This window comes from Nerophis lumbriciformis, linkage group LG03 (genome assembly GCF_033978685.3).
Source record: "Nerophis lumbriciformis linkage group LG03, RoL_Nlum_v2.1, whole genome shotgun sequence".
NCBI classification, from domain to species: domain Eukaryota; kingdom Metazoa; phylum Chordata; class Actinopteri; order Syngnathiformes; family Syngnathidae; genus Nerophis; species Nerophis lumbriciformis.
Window position 1 is genome coordinate 29610911 of NC_084550.2, and position 19090 is coordinate 29630000.

The 19090-nt window shown below is 41.3% G+C and overlaps 1 protein-coding gene across 3 annotated transcripts in view; it reads right to left on the bottom strand.

Annotated features, from left to right (window-relative positions):
• Positions 1-19090, bottom strand: part of chd7 (chromodomain helicase DNA binding protein 7) — a 126611-nt gene that overhangs the window by 52867 nt on the left and 54654 nt on the right. For all 3 annotated transcript variants that reach the window (XM_061936604.1, XM_061936589.1, XM_061936596.1), the window contains exons 6-22: positions 17945-18076; positions 16868-16933; positions 16341-16396; positions 14451-14565; positions 11266-11349; positions 11056-11193; positions 9907-10028; positions 7068-7311; positions 6802-6978; positions 4971-5114; positions 4802-4900; positions 4529-4718; positions 4251-4464; positions 3979-4174; positions 3743-3910; positions 3481-3660; positions 3301-3411 (exon numbers count right to left, since the gene is read on the bottom strand). In XM_061936604.1, coding sequence (XP_061792588.1) covers positions 3301-3411; positions 3481-3660; positions 3743-3910; positions 3979-4174; positions 4251-4464; positions 4529-4718; positions 4802-4900; positions 4971-5114; positions 6802-6978; positions 7068-7311; positions 9907-10028; positions 11056-11193; positions 11266-11349; positions 14451-14565; positions 16341-16396; positions 16868-16933; positions 17945-18076 — 2436 coding nt within the window. The remainder of the gene's footprint in view (positions 1-3300; positions 3412-3480; positions 3661-3742; positions 3911-3978; positions 4175-4250; positions 4465-4528; positions 4719-4801; positions 4901-4970; positions 5115-6801; positions 6979-7067; positions 7312-9906; positions 10029-11055; positions 11194-11265; positions 11350-14450; positions 14566-16340; positions 16397-16867; positions 16934-17944; positions 18077-19090) is intronic.

Consider the following 19090-nt stretch of genomic DNA (forward strand, 5'->3'; position numbering starts at 1 on the left):
TTAACCTGATGCATGTTGTTGCCAAATGTATTTCATATGCTGTAAACCTAGTTCATAGTTGTTAGTTTCCTTTAATGCCAAACAAACACATACCAATCGTTGGTTAGAAGGCGATCGCCGAATTCGTCCTCGCTTTCTCCCGTGTCGCTGGCTGTCGTGTCGTTTTCGCTTGCATACGGTTCAAACCGATATGGCTCAATAGCTTCAGTTTCTTCTTCAATTTCGTTTTCGCTACCTGCCTCCACACTACAACCATCCGTTTCAATACATGCGTAATCTGTTGAATCGCTTAAGCCGCTAAAATCAGAGTCTGAATCCGAGCTAATGTCGCTATAGCTTGCTGTTCTATTCGCCATGTTTGTTTGTGTTGGCATCACTATGTGACGTCACAGGAAAATGGACGGGTGTATATAACGATGGTTAAAATCAGGCACTTTGAAGCTTTTTTTAGGGATATTGCGTGATGGGTAAAATTTTGAAAAAAAACTTCGAAAAATAAAATAAGCCACTGGGAACTGATTTTTAATGGTTTTAACCCTTCTGAAATTGTGATAATATTCCCCTTTTAAACCATCTTTATGCAACCAGAAGAAGCTGTTCTAACCTGTAACACATTTCATTACAATTATGGTCTTCCACTGAGGGCCACAGACTGACAAGGATGCCAGGGCCATTTGGATAGTTTTCACCTTCAAACAGTACCATAGAGATCTTTTTCCCCAAACAACTCAATTAGTAGACATTTCCTATGAATTCTAAAGAGCCAAACTGAAATGCTAACAGTTAGCACATTGGACAGAGAGCGTCAAGTAGCAAACATTATAAACACAATGAGCTAAAAAAAATAGCATGCTAACAGTACTTTGCCAAATTAAAAACAGCAGGACCTGCTAAGTTAGCTAAAAAGCTAGCATGCTAAAATGCTGACTAACATGCGTCAAGTACTAAAATGTATTACTGAAGTGTGTTTAAACCGCTAGCATGCTAACATTAGCATGAGTTAGGGACTCAGACTTCCTTTTGTCATTGAAATGTGAACTTTACAGTCCAGATAAGGAGGTTGCATCAGCTGCTTGTAGTGCATGCATGTATGCATCCAATGCCAGAATATGACTGAGGTCGTCTATACCTGCAAAATTAGCTTAAAAAAACAAGCTAGCATGCTAACAGGTCTCATTGGTCAAGTAACAAAATATTTGACACTGAAGTATATATCTGCAAAATAAGCAAACAAGTGAGCATGCTAATATGCCAATATTACAAAGTTAGCGATTGTGCCGTTAAAAATATAATTACCACAGTAATTATATTTTACATTGTTGACATTGGTATTTGTTATGAACTAGGACTAAACACTTGAGTTGAAGATAATTCAAAGTTGACAAAGTGCTGCCTGCTTCATTCATGTCAAACATAATTGTTCATTTCCTAAGTTTCTTTCTTGCACGAGACCCCTTCAAATGTGGCATCTTCACCAAATGACATATTTTGTCAAACCTTTTATTCCTGATGGCAAGAACATTTCCTTTCAGCTCACACAGACTGCAATAATGATGTTGTGTAATGAATAACATTTTCCAAGCACATAAATATGCACACGCAGGGCAGCACTTAGCTAACAATTATTTCCATTTCAACATCACACAATAAGAAGTCCCAGGGGAGCATATTCACACTCTTAGAGCTGGATTAAGAGCTCTCAAAAGGCCAAGCAGGGAGGGCATGAAATATGAAGCAAATAAGTTGAGTTATTGTTTGTGTGTGTCCCCTGCAGGCAGCTTACAAACATGTCATTAAAGAATTGTCATAATTATAATTATACGTAAATGTAATAACATTTTCTTTCGCAATATTAAATTCATATTTGTATTTTCTATGCTCCACCAAATGAATCAATACATTTTTTAGAAGTGCCAACTTAAGATGCACATACATGGTCGACAACATATCATTTCTATCAATTCATTGTTGTGGACAGGTGTATCCTCCACTTCTTTATTATCCCCAAGCATTGTACTATAATATTTACTGTAATGACACACTCAAAGCTGATACTTTTTTCCTACACCTAGAACCCTTGGCTTTCTAAAACTGGCTAATTAACAGATTTGTCTCGGCTGACAGCCACAATGCAAACAGTTTCCATTAAACACACACAAGACACTGACATGGTGTGTTATTGTTTGTGCTAAGGCGCCATCTTTTGGACAAGTTCACTTACTGCAGCTACAGTGTTTCCTGCTCTTGAAAGCTTTGAAACGGAAGTACAAGCGTCGTACTGTCTTCTAATCATCCATAGCGTTTTTACTGGTGTGGATTCTTCATCCATCACGCCAAGCAACGATTGTAAGTTTTACAATATAACTAAAACAATTCTTACTTACTAAACTGTCCCATGTGTGATGTCTGTAGGAGTATTTTCATGCATATTTGCACGCAATATCATAATGTAATCAAGCTAGCAACGCTAGCACTAGCTAATATGCTAACACGCTTATGAGTGTCTGTTAGTATTATTAACTTATATTGGCATTCTTTTTGTATTGTTTCAGTTTCACAAATTCCTCACCAAAACGTCACCGTGGAGTTATTGAGTCTGTTTAGCGGACTGGAGAGCTAGCTTGTGCAGCTAGTGGGTCCATGATGATGACTTCTGTTTTGTTTGATCAGCCGTTTTACTGCCGTGTGACAGACACCGTTTGGAAACAATTAAGGTATGTAAATAAAGATTTACAAAATACTTGTGTAAATAACACATTTTGCAATTTATAGTCTAAAATGGGGGGTGGGGAGATTTTTTTCAGAAATGTAGTGGGTGCGTCTTATATACTGCTGCGCGCTATAGTCTGGAAAAGATGGTAGTTAAAAATGTGTTTCCTATTGAGTGCCCTATAAGCCTCAAAACATCAGTAAATCAATATTTATTTCTTTGTTTTTAGATCGTTGGAGAGATTTGTGCATTTTTTAAAGCTTGATTGTCATTGTAGTCAATACATATCAGCAGAGTATAAAATATGGTAACGTTGGCGTGGACAAAACAGTACTGTATGCCTTACAGCAAAATGAACGCCACACTTCAATGCGGACAACACACTTCTTTTCTCTAGGACACTGCCCTCAAATCTTATCTCAGAACCATACACAATACAATATCCTATAAACCAGAAGAATTGCCAAAGTCCCAAGTAAATGTTCAAGCAATGGTTGAAGTGTCAACAACCGCCAAGGTGGTACGCAGTGAGACTACCGGTATATGAATTGATGGTTTTCAGATCAGCGTGTAAAGTTTACTCATCATACCCGTCCATTGATGGCATCCAGGTCTAGCTCTGCCTTCTTGGCCCATTTCTGCCAGAAGTCTGGGTCCTCCAAAGAAATGTCTGTTCTGTTGCCGGCTGCAACAAAACTGGCCTGTAGAAAGAGAGCAGAAGTGACATATACTGTACAGAAGTCCATCCTTTCAGTGACCAGGGTACTCACCTTGGCAAAGGTAGAGCCTTTGCCCTCCGACTCGATGGTGATTGTGTGAGTACGTCTCTGAAGGATCTGGTCAATGTCTTCCTCACAGAATTTAGAACCTTCATCCTCCTCATCCATAAGAGCACCATATGCTCCTTTTCTCAGTAGGTCTTCAATTTCTTTCTTAGACAACTGCTGGACCTTTGAGGAAGAAGAAAACTGGTCTACTTCCTGAGTCACCTCAACCAAACCACTGAGGATACAATCAATCAATCAATCTCACCCCACTGTTGGCGTTCTCACGCCCGCTCATGCTCTGGAGGACTGCTTTGTCCAGACCCAACTTCAGACTGGCCTTATCAAACATCTCCCTCTCGTAACTGTTCCTGGTGATCAGCCTGTAAATTTTGACGGCTTTGGACTGGCCGATACGATGACACCTTGCCTGGGCCTGGAGACGGGTGGAGTTATAGCTTCAACGAACCTTTGCATGGGTGACTGCCACTACATCTTTTATACCTGCAGGTCATTTTGAGGGTTCCAGTCCGAATCAAAGATGATGCAAGTGTCTGCCGCAGTCAGGTTGATGCCCAGTCCGCCAGCTCTCGTACACAGCAGGAACACAAAACGGTCCGAATCCGGTCTGGAGAACCGGTCGATCGCAGCTTGTCGCAAATTACCACGAACTCTGCCATCGATGCGCTCGTAGAAGTACCTAGACACCAAGGTTGAAATCAACATTCATTCCTGTGGAAAAACCTCCTGAAACATGTTCTTTGCAGCCTTCTCACCGTTTCTGGATGAGATAATCCTCCAAGATGTCCAGACAGCGAACCATCTGACTGAAAACTAGGACCCGGTGACCGCCCGCCTTCAGTTTAGGTAGCAGCTTGTCAATAAGCACCAGCTTTCCTGCAGCATGGACCATTGCTTGAAGGGCCATGTCTGGCATGTCCATTCCAACGTGGGAGTCCCTGAACTCCTCAATGATCTTCTCTTCAGCTCCTGCAGGAGAGCAACACAAATATAAGCCACCACTCCCTACTGTCATATCATTCTGTGTGCATACCGTTAATGAGGTATGGGTGGTTACAGCATTTCCTTAGCTCCATCATTGTGTTGAGGAGGTTGGGGACACCGGACCCTCCCCCACCACCTCCACCCCCTCCTCCTGCTCCTGCACCTCCTTTAGACAAGAAGGAAAAGTTCTTCTCCAGAATGGCTCGATAGTATTTCTTCTGGATGTTGGTGAGCTCCACCTAACCAAAGAGATACATGTAATTGTCCACAAACATGATAGCATTTATGAAGGAACAGGAGTAGAGTGAGGACTCGGCCTTACCTCGATGATGGTTTCCTCCTTAGGTGCAAGGTTCTTTTCTACGTCCTCCTTCAGTCTTCTCAACATCATGGGTTTCAGAATGGCCTGCAGCTTTTGAACCTGCAGCACACAAACGTAGCGTTGAGATTGTATTCCAACGTTTAATCCTGGAACTTGGACTTGCCCTTACCTGTTCTTCAGTCTTGAGGTCTCCAAATTCAGTCATAAATGTTTGTTCAGATGGGAAACGTTCTGGCTCCAAAAAGTTAAGCAAGCTAAAAAGCTCCTCGACTGTGTTTTGGAGGGGAGTTCCTGTCAACAGAACCTTGTGCTCCTGTATCAGAGAGTGAGAGGGAAGCAAAACATGGCTTCCAATTTTGTAAAACAGACTTGAAAAAGTAATTGTGTAGAATTAATGACCAACTATTTAAAATTCAGTATTTGGTATCCGTTAAATCAGGGGTTCTTGACCTCGAGGCCCACTCAAATATTAACGCTGAATTAGTCAGCTTACTCTAGATTTTAATGCTATTCAATAATGATATCTAACCTACTTAGTTTACTACCTTCTCAAATGATATGAAAACATGTGTTAATCCCAAATATTAGTATTTAACATAACCCTTAGACTTAGGTCAGCCTGATTAGAAAAATAAGTACTAACCAAATACACTGCACAAAAAGGTACTCAAATAACAGACACAAATACATTTTACACTTAATTATGTTGTGTAAACAAACTAAATTAATAATGAATATGTTTCTTAACTAAACAGTCAATTAAAATTCAAGTGCGAACAAAATGTTGCGCTTAAGGTTGATTGGCAACACTAAATTGACCCTAGTGAATGAATGTTGTCTATCTGTGTTGGTCCTGTGATGAGGTGGTGACTTGTCCAGGGTGTACACCGCCTTCCGCCCGAATGCAGCTGAGATAGGCTCCAGCACCCCTGCGACCCCGAAAGGGACAAGCGGTAGAAAATAGATGGATGGATGTCATTACTGCCACAAGTGGTGGACAAGTGTATTACAACGGCCTGAGCAACAACCATGGAAAAGACTGTTTAAAAGTTATTATTTGTGGGAAAACATGCCCATTCTTGCAGTCTCACTCCAAAAATAGTCTGTTTTCTTTTTCCACAGAAGGCCCACCTCATTGAGCCTAAGTCTGTAATAATTAAAAAACAATAAAGCATACCTCCTACATCATAATGTGTGGACAGTGTACAGTCTGACCTCAAAACGAGTAGCGTGCAGCGATAAGCAGTTACTAGAATTAGGATGCAAAGAATGAGGCAGGAGGGCCAGCAGAGGCATGTACCAACACTAGCCGCTTTAGCAAAGGATATAAGCGGCACCACAAGAGACAAAAGCATGTATGTAGTAGCTAGTAGCCCGGCTAAAGGCTATTCTCTTCTAATCTCTTATCAGTCAGTTTTCATCTTCATCCATTTGTAATGATTACCTATAAATTCTACAAGTGTGTGAGGCGTATCGTTTCACAAACTCCTCAGTAAATTCACCAAAACGTCACCGTGGAGTTGAAGAGTCTGTTAAGCTGATTGGAGAGCTAGCTTGCGCAGCTAGTGGGTCCATGACCATGACTTCTGTTTTGTTTGATCATCCGTTTCACTGCCGTGTTACAGACACCAATTGGAAACAATTAAGGTATGTAAATAAACACTTAGAAAATACTCGTGTGTAAATAACTCATTTCGCAACATATATATTTTCCCTAAAATGTAGTGGGTGTGGCTTATTAACTGGTGTGCTCTATAGTCCTGAAAATACAGTAATTGCCTAGGTCTGGCTTAGTGTCATAGTTAGGCATTTTTATGCGTGGGGTTACACTCTAAGACGCTCAGTGGGTATCTCTTGTATTTGGTATTCTTCTTTCCTCTGATCAAGTGTTGTAATACAATCTATGTGGGCTACAACTCTCCTCATACAAATGGATCATCTGTGGCATGGATAAACACGTGTGCCACCCAAGTCTCAGACAATCCAAGGCACATGCTCACCATGTCCATCATCTTCAGTCCTTCCAGTAGTTTGCAGTTTCGGTTCTTCAAGCGGTGGGCTTCATCTATGACCACGCAGCGCCAGGGGATGCCGCGGAGCTCTGGACAGTCGGCCAGAATCATCTCGAAGGTGGTGATCACAGCGTGGAAGCGATACGCTCCCTTTATTATCTTACCCTAGGGCAAAACAGAAAGATTACCGGTAACATGAAAATAATCCCAGTTCTGCCTTCCAATGAATACCACAAGATCAACATGATGTGTACCTGTGCATCTCTGAAGTACATCTCATAGGCCTGGATGGTTCTGCGGCTGGCCTGGCTGCCGTGATAGACCACAGCATTGAGCTCGGTCCAAGTCCTGAACTCTCTCTCCCAATTGGGAATGGTAGAGAGCGGGGCGATCACCAAGAAGGGCCCCTGAATCCCCTTCAGGTAAATTTCGTAGAGGAATGTAATGGATTGGATGGTCTTTCCGAGACCCATCTCATCAGCCAAGATACAGTTACGTCTGTGGAAAACAGGGAGTGACAGTCAGCTTTCATTATAGAACATTCTTTTCCAAATGGGACTCAATCCAGATGAATGAATAAACTAATGAAAAAAACGAACAGGTGAGCAAATCACCCCAAACATGGCTATTGCAGCTTGGCCTGGTCTTTTTTCTACCTGTGTGAGCAGAGGAGGGCGTATCAGGGATGGTTTGAACTAGGAAGAGGGCAATGACGGCGGCTCTAAGAATTCCATGCAGCAGCTTCAAATTCAGGGAAAATGGCACTTTTAAAACTAAAAAACGTATTTAGTTTGTGGTAGTGAAATGATTGAGGTGTGTCCGCAACATCAGTTTGTTACTTCAGTTCAATTGTGGATTTCACACTTTTGAATCTGAATTAATCATGAGTAATCACAGGCTATAACTCTCTTGCAGGAATTAAATGAACTAAAAAAAAAGAGGTCCCAATATTTGGAGACAAGTAAGTAAGGATGTCCGATAATAGCTTTTCTGCCGATATCCGATATTGTCCAACTCTTAATTACCGATATCAACCGATACCGATACATACAGTCGTGGAATTAACACATTATTATGCCTAATTTGGACAACCAGGCATGGTGAAGATAAGGTCCTTTAAAAAAATATTAATTAAATAAAATAAGATAAATAAATGAAAAACATTTTCTTGAATAAAAAAGAAAGTAAAACAATATAAAAACAGTTACCGTACATAGAAACTAGTAATTAATGAAAATGAGTAAAATTAACTGTTAAAGGTTAGTACAATCATGTGTGTTTACGGACTGTATCCCTGCAGACTGTATTGATACATATTGATATATAATGTAGGAACCACAATATTAATAACAGAAAGAAACAACCCTTTTGTGTGAATGGGGGAAGGAGGTTTTTTGGGTTGGTTCACTAATTGTAAGTGTATCATTTTGTTTTTTATGTTGATTTAAAAATAAAATTAAAAAAATAAAACCGATACCAATAATAAAAAATACAGATACCGATAATTTCCGATATTACATTTTAAAGCATTTATCGGCAGGCCGATATTATCGGACATCTCTAAATGCAAGTTTGATGTAATGAAATGATTGAGTGTGTCTGCATCACTTCCATTCAATCATGGATTTCACACTTTGCATATGCTGTATAACAACATTAATCACACTTTGGAATCTGAATTAATCATGATTAATCACAAGCTATAAATCTTGCATGAATAAAACTAACTAAAAAAAGCACACAATATTTGGACACAAATGCAATCTTACTATCACAATGTCATATAGGAACTTGTTTTTTTTTAATGTTTTACTTAAATGCATGTCATTTATTTGTTCAGAACTTAGAAACCAGTAGAGTGTAAAAACAAGTTGCCTTTATATTGAAGCTATGATCATATATATCTGATTTGTGACACCTAAAGACTTCCAAAGTTTGCGAATAAATAGATGTGATCAAAATAGTACCATCTCACAGAGATTCCCCAGCCATTTTGAGAGATAATGAGCTAACTACACACGCCAACGCGTTACGTAGAGGTTGGAACTGCAGAAACAAGTCAGGGACAAAACATCAAAATGGCTCCTAAAAATATCTTGTGGAATACAATCAGACCATGCTAGTGTCTGCAGAGATCACTTTGTAAAATGTTTGTTTGAACATGTGTTTAAGAAACTTTCTGTAATGCAATTGAGTTTATTCTCTACTGTATTAGTAGTGTTTGAGAGCAGAACTAAATGTGAAGAAAGGACCAGAGATGGCATTAGTTTGTGGTTGCTATGCCTAAATATAAGTAGAAGACCTGCTTGTGCAAATAAACTACGTCATGTTAAGTCCTACTAATAAATATTGTCATTGTTGGTCCAATCCACCGTGTTTTTGTTGTCCATTTTCGAAACAGAAACTAAAAGTTTAGTTGTTGTTGTGCAGGAAACGGACACGGATGACCACGTTATAACATCTGTTGTGACATTTGTTAGCATCAGGAAAATATCCTTAATAGTATTAATAAAGTAGACGAATAAACCTGAATCTTGATATTGCTAGCAAACATTGCTGAACAACATCTACAGCTAAATAATGAGACAAAATATCAACGTCACACATAAAAACAACTGCAGGCATGAATTGTAGATGAGACTAATATTTGTATCAAGAAATCAACTGCAAACAAAAAAATTAGTGTCACGATCACAGCAGCAAGGCACTCTTATTTCATGATCGCTTATATATTTGCCTCAATACCTTTCAAAATACGCCCAAACCTGCAGTGATGCAGGTACATAAACAGCAACCTAAAGGGACTCTAGACCATCGCCTGAAAACCAGAAGTGCCTCTCGGTCACGTGATTGCAACCTCGCAATAGTTGACAAACTTCAAATATGGCTGGAGATGAAGGTTCAATCAGAGTGAGGGGTTCATTTGCATCTAACAAGTCTGCCTGTGAAAATGGCCTGTTAAACAGTGGCTTGAAGAGAAGTCTTTCCATCAAAATTTGGACTAAAGAACCATCATGATACATACAACAAGGAGGGGTGTTAAAATAGTAGAAAAATACCCCAAAGTGAGCGCTTTAGTCAAGTTTTACTTACGAGTTGTACCAGTTGAAGGTTAGCCAGTTGAGGCCTTCAAGCTGGTATTCCCTGAGTGCGTTTGCGTTCCTGTAATCTTTAGAGTCTTCCAACTTTGTCCATTCAGAAGCCTCAGGCCGATCCTAAACAGAGAAGAAGGAACGGCTCCAAAAAGTTAGTGGGCTTTGAGACAGTGCACAGGTTGTTACATGTATGGCACATTCTCAAATAGTTAGTTGAGGAAATAAGAGTCATTTAAATGCTGGATTAAAATGCAGCAGTCAGTCTGAGGTCTGTACTGAAAGTTGCCAGCTTGTTAATGATTATCATCCCGTGGCTGCAACCATCCAGCTTCTACAATCTAACGTGTAATGGACGCATCATTGGCCCATTGTCTAGAATCTGATCAATAAAGAAATCCTTACAACTGCGTGCACTAACTGCAATAATAAGTAGGGAGACTTTAGGGAAGGACAAGTGACAAGAAGACATCAGCTTGGCAGCTGCTTCTGTTCAGCATTAAACACGCTCTTAGTGGTTTGGCCTGGCCACAAGACCGGGGTGCGTGTGTGCGTGTGTGTGTGCGTGTGCGTGTGCGAAACCACAAGAACGTCGCCCCTTGGAGAGCAGTTAAGGGGACTGTAAATCTGTAGGAAGGAAGGCTGGCCAAGCCACACACGCCTATGGGTATGGAGGAGCTATAAATGAGTATAGTGTGTTTTTCAGACTTCACTTAGTGAGGAGTGAAGTGATATTGTGACAAACCAGGTGCTTGTTTGGGTACAGTCTCAATATTCATACTAGCAGAAATGTAAGAGAGAAATTAAGTGCTTCAAACATCCAAGAAGAAGTCATTTGGTGATTGTATAACAGACTGCTTTTGTATCCTTGTGCCACTTAGTGGCTAATAGTGTTCACACCACACCACCATATATCCATACTTATTGTTGGCTTCATCTTAACAGAACATACGTTCAACAAACGTTACTTTATGCAATCAAGGAATTTGAGAAGACTGAAATAAAATAAGATATAACTGTTAGTAGTAAGCAAGTGAATGGGTTAAAGACTCCTAATTAGTCTGCTGACATAGGCAGTAACATTTATCTACCTATTATTTTGTCTACGTATTGACACTGGACCATTTTCAACATGGATTCAGCGACTTACCACTCGGTTAGTGTTAGGTGTGCGAGCGGCAATGCGCTCAAAGTCCTCTATTTTGGACTGGTCAATATCCGCCTTGAGTTCCCAGGTGGAGTCTTCGTAAGGCAGACTGCACCATTTCACCAGGTACAAGGTCACCAGCTGCACACAGAACACTTGTTGAGTGTGCAGAACTTCAAGCCCATAAAAGATGTCAAGAGGAGATGAAAGCACCTCTGAGTTTTCATCTGTGCTCTCTGAAATGTCCAGGACACGGTCCACCTCCACGTAGTCCGGGTTGAAAGGCTCGTCATCCATCTGGAAAGAAAGCAGGCATGATTTCACTGCATATCAATTCATGGCATATTATAAGATAGACATCCAGTACATTTTCAGTAGGAAACAAAGTTTTTGGCCAGGTCTCTTTTGGAGTCCCGTTCCAAAACTTGAACAACAGATTGTACACCTGAATGTTTTATAACCAGTCACAATCTTTAAAACTTTCATTGAATGTAGAATTTGACAGTATTGCTGTAAATCAGAAGATGTATGACTGGATGCTACATACCATTTTGGAAACAAAATAAAGTGACTCATGCACAATAATTATACAAAACCACAGTTAAAAGGTTTGGGAGTTTGTAAACAACAAAAAAGGATCAATAATATGAATAAAAACAAGAAAAATATGGATCAAATGACTTGAGTATTGTTTATATACGGATACTATCCTAGGTATGGATCACAGCTTCTGGTGAGCCATTCCTTTCCCTCTCGTCCTCCAGTGATAATAATACTTGGATGAGCATTATCTTAGACACGGTTTTACACTGGGTGGATGATGAGTTTGTTGCAACTTGCTCACAAAGTTGTGCCGGTGTTTTGGCAAGACACGCATCCAACTGGAATTGGTGTGCAAGGAGGAATAGCTGAGCATGCATCCCTTCTGAAGGAATCTTCTATGCCAGTGCAATCTCTAATTAGCTTTCACACATGACCATTTACTCTGCCGGACTATAAGCCGCTACTTTTTTTTTACCAATACTTTGAATCCTGCGGCTAATATAATGGTGCGGCTAATTTATGGATTTTTCTTTGCTGACGGCCATAATGCAAACAATTTAAAAAAACAAACAAGAAAATGTGTGTTGTTTGTTTTGACCTTCCATTTACTGTGTTCAGCCGCAAGTACAAGTGCCATTCTGTCATACAGCTGTCCACAGCGTTTCTACTCATATGGTTTCTTTCCTCAAGCAACATTTGTAAGTTTTACAATTCAACTAAAACAATTCTTACTTACTACAGCGTCCCATGTGTGATGTCTGTAGGAGTGTTCTCATGCATATTTGTACATGCTATCGTAATGTAATGTAGCTAGTGTTGTCAGCATTAGCCAATATGCTAACACAAGTGTGTTAGTATTGTTAACTAACAACGGCATTCTTTTTGTATTGTTTCATTAAAGGGGAACATTATCAGCAGACCTATGTAAGCGTCAATATATACCTTGATGTTGCAGAAAAAAGACCATATATTTTTTTAACCGATTTCCGAACTCTAAATGGGTGAATTTTGGCGAATTAAACGCCTTTCTATTATTCGCTCTCGGAGCGATGACGTCACGTTGTGACGTCACATCGGGAAGCAATCTGCCATTTTCTCAAACACCGAGTCAAATCAGCTCTGTTATTTTCCGTTTTTTCGACTGTTTTCCGTACCTTGGAGACATCACGCCTCGTCGGTCTGTTGTCGGAGGGTGTAACAACACGAACAGGGACGGATTCAAGTTGCACCAGTGGCCCAAAGATGCCAAAGTGGCAAGTAATTGGACGTTTGTTCCGCACACTTTACCGACGAAAGCTATGCTACGACAGAGATGGCAAGAATGTGTGGATATCCTGCGACACTCAAAGCAGATGCATTTCCAACCATAAAGTCAAAGAAATCTGCCGCCAGACCCCCATTGAATCTGCCGGAGTGTGTGAGCAATTCAGGGACAAAGGACCTTGGTAGCACGGCAAGCAATGGCGGCAGTTTGTTCCCGCAGACGAGCGAGCTAAACCCTCTGGATTATGCCACCGTAAATGATCAAGAGAAGAATATCGACCCTAGCTTCCCTGGCCTGCTGACATCAACTCCAAAACTAGACAGATCAGCTTTCAGGAAAAGAGAGCGGATGAGGGTGTGTCTACAGAATATATTAACTCCTCCACATGGAGAGGAGCCAGATGAGGTGGTTCGGGCATCTGGTCAGGATGCCACCGGATCGCCTCCCTCGGGAGGTGTTTAGGGCACGTCCGACCGGTAGGAGGCCACGGGGAAGACCCAGGACACGTTGGGAAGACTATGTCTCCCGGCTGGCCTGGGAACGCCTCGGGATCCCCCGGGAAGAGCTGGACGAAGTGGCTGGAGAGAGGGAAGTCTGGGCTTCCCTGCTTAGGCTGCTGCCCCCGCGACCCGACCTCGGATAAGCGGAATAAGATGGATGGATGGATGGATGAAAATTGGGCTGTCTGCACTCTCAAAGTGCATGTTGTTGCCAAATGTATTTCATATGCTGTAAACCTAGTTCATAGTTGTTAGTTTCCTTTAATGCCAAACAAACACATACCAATCGTTGGTTAGAAGGCGATCGCCGAATTCGTCCTCGCTTTCTCCCGTGTCGCTGGCTGTCGTGTCGTTTTCGTCGGTTTTGCTTGCATACGGTTCAAACCGATATGGCTCAATAGCTTCAGTTTCTTCTTCAATTTCGTTTTCGCTACATGCCTCCACACTACAACCATCCGTTTCAATACATGCATAATCTGTTGAATCGCTTAAGCCGCTGAAATCCGAGTCTGAATCCGAGCTAATGTCGCTATAGCTTGCTGTTCTATGCGCCATGTTTGTTTGTGTTGGCATCACTATGTGACGTCACAGGAAAATGGACGGGTGTATATAATGATGGTTAAAATCAGGCACTTTGAAGCTTTTTTTAGGGATATTGCGTGATGGGTAAAATTTTGAAAAAAACTTTGAAAAATAAAATAAGCCACTGGGAACTGATTTTTAATGGTTTTAACCCTTCTGAAATTGTGATAATGTCCCCCTTTAAATTCAGCAAAACGTCACCGTGGCGTTATTGAGTCTGTTCAGCTGATTGGAGAACTAGTTTGTAAAGCTATGAAAATAAACATTTACAGAATATTTCTGTGTAAATAACTCATTTCAAACGTATATATCTGCAGCTAATATATGGGAAATTATTTTCCCCCTAAACTTGAGTGGGTGTGGCTTATACGCCAATCTAGTCCGTAAAATAGTTACCGGGTATCTATCGCCCTATTTGGCGTAGCAGCAAATTGGGAGTAAATGTCCAAGAATGGTGTAAAGTTCTCCAGGGAGAGCAGTGGGGTGAGATGATGGACTAATGGACTTACCTCAGTGATGAAGTTGTTGAGTTGCTGCTTGGCCTTGAACCTTTTCACCTTCTGCTGTATTCTCTTGTCTTTCTCCAGTTCTTCCAGCTCGGCCCAACGACAGTGGAGGTAAGAACTACATACAAAAGATTTGACAAATAAGGCTTGAAATGATTTCCAGAATAACAATAAAGAAGCAGTATACTACAACATGTGTTCATGTACAGCAACATCTAGTTGTTTTGTAATATGATTCATATAGTTTGTCTCTAGCTTATCTGCAGCTGATGATAGGACTGTTACAATTCAAACTTTTGCCACTGAGGGCCACACACTGAAAAACCAAAGCATGCGGGGGCCATTTTGATATCTTTCAATTTCAAAACCATTAAAATATATAGATTGTTTTTAACATTTAGGGCTCCCCTCAAGTTAGATCCCAGGGAACCAGACGAGTCTCGGTCATGAAAATGTTAAAAAGAAGTCTCTTAAATAATCATTTTTTCACATTTAAAATATCTATATTAACTTTGAAATGAAATAAGTTTATTTCGGTCATATAATCAACCATTAACCATTTTGTGTGACCAGTTTAAGAGTGCAGACTATACATATTTAACAATCATACACTTTTACACACAAAAGGAAAAGAAAGGAAAATAACTTTAAAACTATCCGTGAGCGTGTGTGTGTGTGTGTGTGTATATATATATATATATATATATATATATATATATATATATATACACTGTATATATGTATATGTGATGCCCATTTTGGTTAAGAAAACCATCCATCCATCCATTTTCTACCGCTTATTCCCTTCAGGGTGGCGCTGGAGCCTATCTCAGCTACAATCGGGCAGAAAGGCGGGTACACCCTGGACAAGTCGCCACCTCATCACAGGGCCAACACAGATAGACAGACAACATTCACACTCACATTCACACACTAGGGACCATTTAGTGTTGCCAATCAACCTATCCCCAGGTGCATGTCTTTGGAGGTGGGAGGGGCCTATCCCCAGGTGCATGTCTTTGGAGGTGGGAGGGGCCTATCCCCAGGTGCATGTCTTTGGAGGTGAGAGGGGCCTATCCCCAGGTGCATGTCTTTGGAGGTGGGAGGGGCCTATCCCCAGGTGCATGTCTTTGGAAGTGGGAGGGGCCTATCCCCAGGTGCATGTCTATGGAGGTGGGAGGAAGCCGGAGTACCCGGAGGGAACCCACGCAGTCACGGGGAGAACATGCAAACTCCACACAGAAAGATCCCAAGCCCGGGATTGAACTCAGGACCTTCGTATTGTGAGGCAGACGCACTAACCCCTCTTCCACCGTGCTGCCCTGGTTAAGAAAATTCAAAAGAAAATATGCAACATCTCCCCTCCCCCCATAAAAAAAAGTGAAAGTGCAATATTAGTTGTATAGTAATTGGAGCCTTAATTAGGTCCATAATTCATTTGATGAACTTTTAGAGCAATAACAGTTAAAAAAAAAATTCCCACTGAATTGGTCAGGGACCCATAAGTGATACGTTGTTCATTTATTTGACTTAATACGCTTAAATCTCTAGATCAACTTCAAGATCCATCTGGCGCTTATTTGTTTGAAATGTTTTTGTTTGTTGCCCTTTTTGTCTTAGAAAACTTTGTTTTTGATGGCAAACACAAACTATGCAATATTTTCCCCAAAAGAGGAAAGTCATTGGAGTATAACAAAAACTTTGATTTACTATTATTTTTGAGCAATGTCAGTTTTAAGAGAGGTATGAGAGTCAACATTTCACCTTAGTGCTTTTTTAAAATGTATTTTTACTTTTAGAATGTGCTAATTAAGAAAATGAGCTGCAGGCCGCACTTTGGACACGGTCTTTGTGAGAGGGAAAAGAGTACGTGTAGGAGAAAGTATCACTCACAAGCCCTTGAACTTGACGTAGAACTCCTCCACCTCAGCCTCCTCCCCTGACTCCAGCTGCAAAGACAAGGACACAGGTCTTAGATGTGTGCTGGACAAAGTCAAAGGTTATGTGAGAGGAAAGTGCATGCAAACCATGCCAAAGTGGTTGCTTTACTAGAATTGCAAGACATCTCTTGCATGAAGATATGTAGCAGACAATGATAGTACTACTGTAATGCCATGAATCATCAATCACACTCGCATATAGCCGCAGGAAACGCTAGATTGGTGTCTGGCGTTGCTCTCGCGCTGTGGTTTGGGCTGCATGCCAAGCCTGCGCTCAAATCTGAATGGAGCAGTGTGTGTGTGTGTGTGTGTGTGTGTGTGTGTGTGTGTGTGTGTGTTGAAGACAGCTGGCTGGCAAACAGCAAGTAGTGCCAAGTGTCTGTGTGTAAAATAGGCGTACACGCACAGAAGACCTTCTGCGATGACGTCACCTCCAACTAATCAGGTGTCTGCTCAATGTAGGTGTGAACATGTGCACACCTGTTTCTTGCTCGCACGCACGGCCATGATCTTCTCCACCACTGGCCCCTCAGCCTCAGCCACATCCTGGAAGCACAGAGTCCAAAACAATGTTGGTGTGCCAGCAGATGTTTGTGCAGCAACTCCAGGAGCTGACAATGTAAGACCACTGCAGGAACCTTGACACATGTCCACCTTCACTTTTCACACATTTTCTTCCAAAATGGAACACATTTGGTATTGTCCTCAAAATTCCACACACAATACCCCATGATGGTAATGTTTTCTTTTTGCAAATGTGTTTAAAAAAACAGAAATCCCATGTACATGAGTAATCAGACTATTTGCTCAATACTTAGTTGATGTACCTAACTACAGCCTCAAGTCTTTTTCAGTAGGATGCCACACACTCTTTGCAGCACCATGAGAAGTGGTGCTTTTCATCCAGCATGTCTCTGTACTGTTCTGCATTCATCTTAGTCCAGTCAGGGAGGTGACCAAGACCATGGTCACAGCATTCCTCTGTGGAGGGAGGAGAACCTTCCAGAAGGACAATCCACTAATCAGGCCTGGGTGGTAGAGTGGCCAGATGGAAGCCATTTCTTAGTTAAAAAGTGAGCCAAAATGCACCTGGAAGACTCTCAGACCATGAGAAAGTACATTCTCTGGTCTGATCAGACAAAGATTGAAGTCTTTGGCGTGAATGTTTGAAGGAAAGCAGGCACCACTCCTCACCAGGACAATACCATCCCTACAGTGAAGCACAGTGGTGGCAGCATCATGCTGTGGAGATGCTTTTCAGAGGCGGCAAACGGGACACTAGTCACGATAGAGGGAAAGATGAATGCAGCAATGGAGCTTGAGAGGTGCTGCAAAGAGGAATGTGCCAGGCGTGTGACATGGTGTTCAAAAAGACTTGAGGCTGTAATCGCTGCCAAAGGTGCATCAACTAAGTACTGAGCAAAGGCTGAGTTTTTATTTTTGTAACTATTTAAACAAATAACTTTTCACGTTGTCATTATGGGGTATTGTGTGTAGAATTTTGAGGAGAACAATGAACGTAAGTGGGAAAATATTGCAGGTGGAGCCAGATCATACCTGCAGCTGGGCTGATGAGGACGGGGACTTTGGCGTGGGCGAATCGTCGCCGCTGTCGTCGTCGTCTGAGATTCGAAACTCCAAGTCCTCGGTGTACCTCTTCCTCTTCACCTGGCGACAGGAGCGTCGCTTCTGATGCACACAAGAGCAGAGTGATTGAACATGTTCCTACAGTCCTTGGACACAAGCACCAGCACTGACTGAAAGACTACTGGGAGTGTTCCACCCAGGTCCAAATGGAGGGCAGCAAACTATACACAAGCACCAAACATCAACTTTTTACTCTGAAGTGTAGAAGAAGCTGAAACTTCAGACTGTTAACAAGCTTTCTTTAGAGCACAGGTGCTCACATAGCCTAAATTTTGGACTATAAGCTGCTATTTTTTTCCTACACTTTGAACCCTGCGGCTTATAAAATGTATGGATTTTTCTTCGCCGACGGCCACAAAGGAAATAGTTTTCACTAAACACATTCAAAGACACTTAAATTTTGTGTTATTGTTTGTGCTACAGCGCTGTCTTTTGGACGAGTTTGCTCACTGCAAGTGCTGCTGGGTCAATGTGAATTCCTGCTGTTTAAAGCTTTGAACCGGAGGTAGATGTGCCATTTCATCGTCTGATCGTCCATAGCGTTCCTACTCATATGGATCCTTCAGTCTTCCCTCCAAGCAACGTTTGTAACTTTTACAATATAACTACCGTATAACAATTCTTACTTTCTAAAGCGTCCCATGTGTGATGTCTGTAGGAGTGTTTTCATGCTTATTTGTACATGCTATCGTACTGCAATCAAGCTAGCGTTGTTAGCATTAGCTAATATGCTAACATGTTTACGAGTGTCTGTTAGTATTATTAACTTACGACGACATTCTTTTTGTATTGTTTAAATTTAGTAAATTCCCCAAAACATCACCGTGGAGTTATTGAGTCTGTTTAGCTGATAGGAGAGCTAGCTTCTGCAGCTAGTGGGTTCATGACCATGACTTCGGTTTTATTTTGATCAGCCGTTTTACTGCCATGTTACAGACACCGTTTGGAAACAATAAAGGTATATAACATCCTATCCTATACATTTTCAGAGTATTTGTGTGTAAATAACTCATTTCACAACATATATATCTGCGGCTAATAAATGGAAAACATTTT